This window comes from Plutella xylostella, chromosome 7 (genome assembly GCF_932276165.1).
Source record: "Plutella xylostella chromosome 7, ilPluXylo3.1, whole genome shotgun sequence".
Lineage (NCBI taxonomy): Eukaryota > Metazoa > Arthropoda > Insecta > Lepidoptera > Plutellidae > Plutella > Plutella xylostella.
In genome coordinates, this window is record NC_063987.1 from 1,893,138 (window position 1) to 1,903,084 (window position 9,947).

Here is a 9,947-nt window from a genome sequence, read left to right on the forward strand (position 1 = left end):
CTGAAGATATGTAATGAAAGAAAGTATTGCTATCTGTTCCATTACAAAAAGAGAATATAAACTGCATTTCTATGTACCAAATGTACAGAACCTATATGTTTGGCCTGCTCAAAAAAGGTATGCTGACGTTGCCTATAAGCAGTGGCAAAACCCATTGCACGTTTTTTATTTTTGTATTAGAGCATACATTTTTGTTTTTTTTATTTTTGGTTTGTATGTCTTTAAGAGTCAAAAAAACGTAAAATCATATATTTGTTACGAATATTTGATATTTTTGTAGAGGTTTTAAAATACCTCTGTTTTTTTAGGCTCATAAAATTAGTTTCTTTAATTTTGGAGAGGATCTCAGAAGTCTGTCCAGTTTCGTTGCTTTTTTCTAGTGCATTAATAAGTACTGAATAACATTATTACATATTTTTTTGAAAAAAATATTTTTTGTTTGAGTAACCCACGCTTACAAAATATATGAGTCTGAGAATTACGTTAGTAAATTTCACGAAGTGAATTAAGGGTTAATGAACCATTTATTGTTTGTAAGTAAACTATATTCGTTCTTTACTCTATTTAATGTACCTAGGTATATAACATTTATGCTAATTTGTCGGATAATAATTCATCGCACACGGTCGGTTCCATCATGGACTCTGCTCCGCGTAGTTTCTTCAAAAACTCGATGGTTTCCAATAGCTGGTTCATGTTCACATCCTGTAAAAAATATAATAAGTTTATACTTCTGTAAAGTGAACTAAACTCACCGACATATTATCAGTAAGCGTAAATCTGTCGAAGACCCGATGACTGATGTTCTGGAGTGGAGACCATGACTAGGCAAACGTAGTGTAGGACGCCCTCCGGCTAGATAGGGTGACAACTTACGAAACGGTAACGATTGGATGCGGAAAGCTAAAGATCGCATCCAGTGGCCTGCTTTGGGAGCGCTCCAAGTCCGGTTTGACAGTAAACAAAATGCGGACTGTTTTTTTCCTTTATTTTGTATGTGACACACTATCTTGTTCCTATATTGTTAATCTAAGTTTTAGACTGACCCTATTTGCCATATTTTTACAACAACGACTAAAGAAGTAAATAATTATGAATAATTAATTTATTTATACACTTTATTGTACACATACAAATAAAAACATAAAAGAGAACAGTTACAAATCAAAAAACACAAACGTATACAAAGGCGGGCTTATTGCCAAAAAGCAATTTCTTCCAGCCAACCTTCGACTGGGTGAAAGAAAAATGCCATTAGATCCCTTAACTAATTTGAGTAGGTACAATTATCAAACTGAACTTAGCCTATGATTTAAACCTAACCTTAAATTATCATTGTATAGATTACAACTACTTACAACATAAAATATACTTATAAAAATAACATCATACTTATATATAAATAATACTACATAAATATAAATACATATATATATATATATATATATACCTATTTTACCTGCCAACCTAATGATTCAAAATAGTGATGCCTGACATTTTTTTTAAAAGTTGCCATTGATGGTGACTGTCGCACTCCCTCTGGCAAGGAGTTCCACAAACAAGCTGCCTTCATTGCGAATGAATCGCTATAAGAGGCGGCATTATGATCAGGAATGCTCAACAATTTGTTCTCTACTGACCTCAACGCTCTGCCCTGAGAATGAGAACACAAAAACGAAAACTTGCACTTCAGGTATTGGGGAGATGAGGGGTTATTTAAAACACTGTACAATATGTTGAGAATGTGAGTATTCCGGCGAAGGCGAATTGGAAGCCACTGTAATTGAGCTCGATACTCAGAAATGTGATCATATTTGCGCAATCCGAAAATGAATCGGATGCACAAGTTCTGGAGACGTTCGAGTTTGTTGAGTAGCTCTTCAGTGAGGTCAAGATAGCTTACATCGGCGTAATCAAGAATAGGGAGCAGTAAGGACTGTGCCAACGTAACTTTAGTGTTCAGTGGTAGAAAGTACTGCAAGCGCTTAAGAGAATGGAAGGACGCGAACATCTTCTTGCTGACAGCATCTACTTGGGGAATCCAAGAAAGTGTGCAATCCATGATCACGCCAAGATTTTTTACCGAAGCTACGTATGGTATGACAGTCTGATCGTATGTGACTCTCATGACAGCTGACACGTCAATTTTACGAAGCATTCGTGAGCTTCCGAGGATAATTGCTTGTGATTTCGAGGGATTGAGCAGTAGACCGAAAGACTTGACCCACTTAGAAATAATTTCCAAGTTTTCATTAATACAACTCACGGCCGTGCTCAAGCTCTCAGGTGGTGCACCGGCATAGAGCTGAAGATCGTCTGCATATAGGTGGTAGTTAGAAGTAAGTTTGTTTGCCAGGATGTTGATAAACAGGGAGAACAGTAAAGGAGAAAGGACGCCGCCTTGAGGAACGCCAGCAAGAACTTGACACCAAGAAGAACTCTCAGCATCAGTACGTACACACTGCTGACGCCCTTTGAGATAAGACTCGAACCACCTTGTAACTGCCGAAGATACGTTAAGAGATTGAATAACACCAAGGAGTAACTCGAAGTCAACCGAGTTGAATGCATTGCTGAAGTCCAGCAACGCAAGGACTGTAAGTTTCTGATCGTCGATGTTGTGCCTGATGTCATCGGTGACTTTTATTAAAGCTGTAACTGTACTATGGCCTGGACGAAAGCCGGATTGAAATGGGTTCAGGAGTTGGTTGTTGGAGAGGTAGGAGGACAACTGTTCGAAGACTAGGCGCTCGAGAACTTTGGATAGAAAGGGTAGGATAGAAATGGGTCGGAACTGGGACAAGGACGTGGGATTAGGGACTTTTGGTAATGGAAGAATGAAGGCCTTTTTCCAAAGGCTGGGAAAAGAACTGCAAAGTAGAGAATAGTTCATTAAATTCGTGATGTGCGGTAAAATTACGTCCAGAATAGAAACTATCATGCGGGCACCGATATCATCAATACCTACAGCTTTGCTAGTAATATCAGAGATGCATCTCTTAACGTCACGGCCAGTAACAAGTTTGAAATTGAAAGAGGGGCAGTCAGGGATAGGCAAGGAAGAAAGATGATTAAGAGCTTCTGTTCTAATTTGATCATTTAGAACTAATGGAGGTGTAGAGAAATGCTTGTTTAGAGCAGAGAGGTCAATGTCGAAGTTAGAATTTGCCTTAGACTTCCCTATGCCCAGTGTTTTCAAAAAATTCCACAATTGTGAATTATCACAGTTTTCTATGGATGTATGGATGTATCGGCGTTTTGCGTCCCTACACACTCTATTGCAGCGATTCCTCAACTCCTTGTACACTTTCAGGTTCTCTTCAGTTGGTTGTTTCTTGTAGCGGTACTTGGCGTGATCTCGTTTCGTCATGAAGCCTTTGATCTTGTCCGTAAGCCACGGGGCAGGGAGCTGTTTGACACGGACAGGACGAAGGGGTGCATGTTTATTAAACAGGTTCGTGAGAAGAGAGTTAAACATAGTTACCCTCTCGTCAATATCGTCTATGTCGTTCAGCTGTGCCCAATCAATGGCTTTTGCATCCTCAAAAAGCCGCTGCAAGTCCACTTTTTTAAAATTACGTTGGAGAATAGTACGCTTTTTAGGTTTGGGAGTGCGGACCTTGTAGGAAACATAAAGAAGATCGTGGTATGAAAAACAATCAGCTGTGAACTGACCGTGTTTCATAACAAGATCTGGAGAAGAAACAATTATCAAATCTAGGAGAGTAGGTTCTGAGTTAGGCGGGTGGTGAGTGGCCTGAAGAGGTAAAATGTGAAGGTTTTTAGAAGTGACAATGGACTGCAAGGTATTAGAACGAGAGTTGTTTTTGAGAAGGCAAGTGTTGAAGTCACCCATGACGATGGTATTGTCGAATAAAGGGGAGAAATCTTCAAGAAGCTTCTCGAAGGAGGAAAAGTAATTTACAGTCATTGAAGGACTATAGCAAACTCCGAGGAGAATCCTGGTGTAGCCTAGACGCACTTCTATCAGAAGGTGTTCGGCTTTCTCAGAATACTCACTCGGAGATTTGCTGACGATGGTAAAGGGAATATGACTACGTAGATAGATAGCCACTCCACCTCCGCCTTTGTTAGTTCGGTCGTTCCGAATAAGCTGAAAACCTGGAAGAGGGTAAACGGATGAGTCAAGAGAAGGTTTTAGCCAGGATTCAGAAACAAGAATGGCATGAATATTATTATTATCAAAAGATGTAAGCATATCGGAGTAATGAGCCGGAATACTCTGAGCATTTATGTGAACTACATTCAGAGATTTCGGACAGTTCGAAAACGCATTGTTGAGATTCGAAAAGAGAGAAACGTAGGACAAGTCACAACTGCTGGCTGTGGCAATAGAGGAACAAGAGAGAAAAGAATCATCGTCATCATCACTATGGGCAGAATCATAAATACTCATATTAAAAATATATACTTAATAGATACAATACAATATACTACTATGTAACTAAATATACTACTCTAAAACTATTTGTTATACTAAAATATTTTACCTGCACTATTATTGCCAAAAACCAAAACCCTATAATATTTTGTACAAAGAACATAATATAAGTGTCAAATACTTATTCTGAGATTTTGTTACAAATATTTCACGTTTTCGTTACTAGATATAGTTCGTTACCGAATAAGATTACAGATTAACTACGCTTATGACATTGACAATTTGACATTGACACTTGAAAACAAACACAAAACAAAATTAAGAAATACGAAACTGAAGGTGGAATAATTTTAAAGAATAATTAATTACCTTCAATCTAAAGTTCGAAAAAAGAACACTGAAAAACTTGGTAATTAGGCACTGAAAAACACACATTAGCGCTTGTCCTTGGACACAGTGGCCTTACTTCGCGTCACGGGTGCCGCGGCCGAGGGAGCCGGCTTGCTGGGCTTAGACAAAGCCTTGTCACCGGGTGCCTTCGCGGCCGCCGTGTTCGTCGGAGCTGCTGCAGGATGCTTCCTGCACAGCTCGTCCAGCTGCGCCGCCGACACGATCTTGACGCGGCTGTCATCAGGGAGCTTTACATACACGGCCCCATTGGCCGTCCAGCACGCCCGGATGCCGAAGTGCTTGCGACTGCGGCTGTACAGCTCCTGCCTTGTCCTCGTCAGGAACTCCGAGACCACCACTGAGCTAGTCTTAAGGCACTTCTTCTTGGACCAAATGGTTGCCTTTGTGGACATACTGGCTAGTCTGACAAGAATGGGACGCGGTCGCTTGGAGTTTGGTGCACCCAATCTTATGCACTGCTGCATAGAAGACTCTTGGAAGTCAGCGATCCCCAGCTTAGCCACAGCAATGTTGGAGATTACACCAGGAAGGTGCTCATTGGGGTCTTCTGATATGCCAGAGAAGAGCAAGACCTTGCGTCGACTCTGAGAGTCTAGCTCGTCCACCTGCTGCATTAGGCCAACAACTTGGTCTTGGAGTAAGCGCAAGATGTCCATCACTGACTTTTTGAACGCCTCAAAGTCCTTAGTGAGGCTGTCGAGATCCTTCGTCTTCTCCGGGGCACTAGAAGCCTTCAGCCTCCGCTCGTAGTCCTCCATCCAGGACCCAAGCACCTTCTCTATGCCAATCTGTTTATTTAGGATGTCTTGTGCAGTGGCCATGATTGCTGTGTTTGTTTTTATTGTGTAAGGTTTGGCAGGTGAGTGCAGTTTGTTGCTACTGCATACAGTAATAGTACTACAGTTGTAGTTTAAATAAATAGCAGTCAGCTGATGTTGCCAACAATTATTAGTCAACTTTATGTATATAATTATACCAAAAAACTGTATTGAGACTAAAAATTTGTATTTAAACAATAATTAATTAAAAGATCTAATTAATTTACTTGTAACTTTTTTTGCTGCTACCTCCCAAAAAAAACAAATTAATCGTTGATTTATACCTTGTTTCTGCTGTAAATCACAGCTGTGATCATTTTGCTCCACAGCATTTGCAGTAGCAGAGGGTTCTTGCTGTGCTTCGTTGTCAACAAATGCAACTGCATCCTTTCATTCTGTGTTAGTGCTCTATCTGTGAATAAATATGAAATTATTTACATTATCTTTTAACAAAGCAAATCTAGATTAAATACAGTCATCTATGCTCTATTACATATATCATTTTTCTGGCATTAGCTTTTATTGTTTCGGTTGGGAATTTAGCGGACTCTTGGTACGGCGAGATAGGCGGCCGGGGATCGATCCCGGGACCTTTTGCCACTATCCACCATAGGTTTCATTCTACCGTCCAATTTTGAGACTATGACGAGCTGATGATGATGAATAATGATACTTACTAATATCCTTCTTATCAGTATGGTTCAGAGACAGGACTTGTTCGAAGCATCCGTTTACTCCTCCTACAGCTTTCGACCACACGTCGAAAGGTTGTTGCGAGTGGTATCGCTGTCGGATGACTAGTCCACCGACTTTGCTCAGTATTTCAGGCTTTATTTTCGTGTCTATGGTCTGGTTTACTAGCCACCGGAGACCTCCCTGGAATAAATGCATATCTACAGTTACTACAGGCAAGTACTGAAGATGAAATGTGGAGGTAAAGTGTTGTAATGAAAGTATACTTTTTCGACGTGATTTTTTTAAAGCAATTACCGTATTATTCTACATTCTTCAAAGAATGTAGAATAGAATACTCTTCATTTTGCACCATTAAAGAAAAAAATACAAAATCATAACTTAGGTATATATAAAATAGTTCATAAAGACGGCCTTATTTCCATTTTTACGAGACCACCTTTGCATTTGCACGTAAGATATTTATTATTTTCAATACTTACATCTACCTAAAAATGTTATTAAAATCATTTAACTATATAGTAATATAAAAAAAATTAAAAAAAAATAATAAATAAAATAAAAACTAAATACTTTTTATCTTCTATTGCAACATATACTGTATCTTATTCGTACTCAACAAAGAGGATCACGCACACAGTGACAATCACCACACGGACCGTTTAACAAATATACTTCACGAACTTGGCTTACCTAATATTGTGGTAAGTCAAGTTCGTGAAGTAGATATCATCCAATAATCGACCCTAATACTTATAGATAACGCATATATACATTTACAACATTAAGTCGAAACACTATACCTACCCTCAGCACACACAAAATTTCTTAAACTTAAATTTCTCCCTATTAATATTTTCAATGTTCTTAATCTAATTCAATTTGGTTTTTATTTGTACCTAATTTATGTGTACCTAAGTATTTTGTACGAAATGGTTATACCATATGTACGCTTTTATTATGTTACTTATTTAGTTACACTTTAAGTATGTTAGTTTCTTTTCTTTGAACTAATTTAAAAACTAAGTTAAGTATAAAATAAAACATAATGAGAAATGAAATACTTGCAAGATTTATTTTTTATTGATTTCGTAATTAAACCATCTGTTTTGGCTGTAGTTTATTTGTAGTTTTTTGATTAAGAAGACGCACAGAGATTGTTTACCTTTTGTGCCGAATGTGTGAGAATGAATACCTACAGTATTGTAACTATTGTCTGCGCTTACTTATCTATCATATGTACATAACCTTAAATTGTAACATTGTCAGTAGTACCTAAATGTTTGTAAGTACTTTCCGAGTAAAAAACCTGGCTACCCATAGTACAGGGTATCCTAGTTTGGGAGCCAGGACAGAATCTGTGTATACTTTCTAACAATAAAGATATTTTCATTTTCACAGTATACTTATTCGACGTGATTTTTTTAAAGCAATTACCGTATATCCTTCAAAGAATGTAGAATAGAATACTCTTCATTTTGCACTATTAAAGAAAACATTACAAAATCATAACTTAGATATATATAAAATAGTCCAAAAATGGCGGTCTTATTGCTTAAAGCAATCTATACCAGACAACCTTTGGATGGAAGAGACAATTTTAACATAATTAATGGGAGTAGAATGTAAACTATTTTGGAAAAGCTCTGTAGATGCAGAAAACATAACAAGAACCTCAACGATTTCAAAGATGTATGTATCTGTGTCTGACTGTAGTAACGTAGTTTTTGGTCATATTTAATGTTACCCTGATTGTTCTTAGCCATATCTCATCAAAATTGGCCTTTCCGTTCAAAAGTTATACAACTTTTAGTGTTAAATATCGAGGGTTTTGAACTTAGATTATTTCCTCATCACTTTAATAGCAACTAGCAACACATAACTACAAATACATAGTACATACCACGTCAGTCTCGCTAAAGTCCACTTGGTAGCAGGACACCGAGTGGTTCTTCGGTAAAGCCTCCGGGACTATCGCCACGACATGCCACGACCCGATCACACTCTTAAAACTGAAATTGGACTGAAAACCGTTACATTTTCCATCGTCCTTCAAGTGACCTTGACTTTGGGAAATTAGGAGGATTAGCACTAAAGCTGTGGGCTGCCACATTATTGTGTTCTGTGTTCTGTGTTCACGGCTTGTGTTGGACTGCGGTGGGAAATTCCGTGAGAGGTATCAAGATGTGTTCGTTGTAGAGTTATGAACAATGTAGAAGAGACAGATGTGGAAAATTAATTACTTAGGTATGTAATATCGTCATATAGGATGCGATTCAACTATCATATCATACTATTTGAATTCGAAAGAATCCGATAAAAACAATTGTGTATGTGATATACCAAAATATCTGAAATAATTTAATTATCTTATTACAGTATACCTACAGTATAGTAGTATTATTTAGGTCGCTACTATCTCTTATGCAGGTACAAATATGACTGGTTTTGCTATTTATATTTTATGAAAAGATTATTAATATTTAGTAAGTTCTATTCATTTATAGCTAGTGTGACCATAATTCACGTGGGCAGACGACACTTCCAGTAGGATATGACCCGCTCTGACCCATTTGTTTTAAACCAGGTGTAATGGCCGACCAAATTATCAGTTAATGGGGACTAAAGTAACTTTTAGCAACTGGCAGTATAAAGCAGTAGCGTTATAAGGAGGTAGGTATTAAAAAGAATATTAACGAGCTATTGATTTTCATTGTTAAATGGTTTTATAACATTTTTAGCTAGATATGTATAAGTATTGAAAATAATAAATATCTTACTGACTTTTATTTTTAAAACTTCGCTCATTTTTATGCCGGTCCATCACTCGAATCGATTTAATTCCCCATACATCGGCGCGCATTGGGAGCTAAAGTCCATTCACAAATATCTTTGAAATTATCCCCAGGGCCGCTCAAAAATACGGTCATTGTTTAAAAAGTCAGAACGTACATACTTTTGCCTGAACAAAGGCAGTAAAAACGCTTTATGGACTTGTTATTGCCGAAGCGATGGACGTAGGCCGCGGCCCAAGTCGAGAACTTATTACAATAATTAACCTATCTAACGTTAAAAACCACACTATAAAAGTTGCATGACTTTAGAACGGCTAAGCCGGTTTTGATAAAATAATTATGAATTTAAAAGAACACTATAGAACCTATGCCCCGTTTTAAAAAAAAATCTAAATTCGGTTTAACCGTTTGAGAGCTACGCTACCATAGACAGATAAACCTTAAACTTAAAACACCCTTAAACTTAAAACACCCCTTACACCTTAAACTTAAAACACCCCTCTTTTTCGTCGGGGTTAAAAATGCATTGTGTATAACTTGACTTGACTTATCATACTTATCTTATAATCGACGAAGTCTGGCCTCTCATGGCTTACACCATACCTAAAAGTAGAATCGGTTAAAACAGATTTCGACGTACGTAGGTACGTATCTAGGTATCCTATGAAAATCTCGGTTCGTTCTCGTACTGAATTTTAATATATCTCCAATCGGATCTTTATTAGCGCTGGTTTAAAAGAAAATTTATTAAAGTGAGAAAATCTATTCGTTTTCTAGAGTTTCCTCTAGGACGTAATGTTTCACGTGCATTTTTGAATAACTATTATG

At 37.6% G+C, this 9,947-nt stretch overlaps 1 protein-coding gene across 1 annotated transcript; it reads right to left on the minus strand.

Moving 5' to 3' along the window:
• Positions 1–547: 547 nt before the first annotated feature.
• LOC105387264 lies at positions 548–8,466 on the minus strand. The gene is made up of 4 exons (XM_048622146.1): positions 8,228–8,466; positions 6,309–6,507; positions 5,916–6,043; positions 548–705 (listed from the first exon to the last, which is right to left on the minus strand). The coding sequence occupies exons 1-4, from the start codon at positions 8,435–8,437 to the stop codon at positions 589–591; spliced, it is 654 nt and encodes a 217-aa protein (XP_048478103.1). The 5' UTR covers positions 8,438–8,466; the 3' UTR covers positions 548–588.
• Positions 8,467–9,947: the final 1,481 nt, after the last annotated feature.

Coding starts and splice junctions, on each gene's coding strand:
- LOC105387264 (XM_048622146.1), bottom strand. CDS start 8,437: ATGTGGCAGCCCACAGCTTTAGTGCTAATCCTCCTAATTTCCCAAAGT. Junction 6,044..6,308: donor TACTGATAAGAAGGATATTA/GTAAGTATCATT, acceptor ATTTATTCACAG/ATAGAGCACTAACACAGAAT. Junction 706..5,915: donor TGATTTACAGCAGAAACAAG/GTATAAATCAAC, acceptor TATTTTTTACAG/GATGTGAACATGAACCAGCT.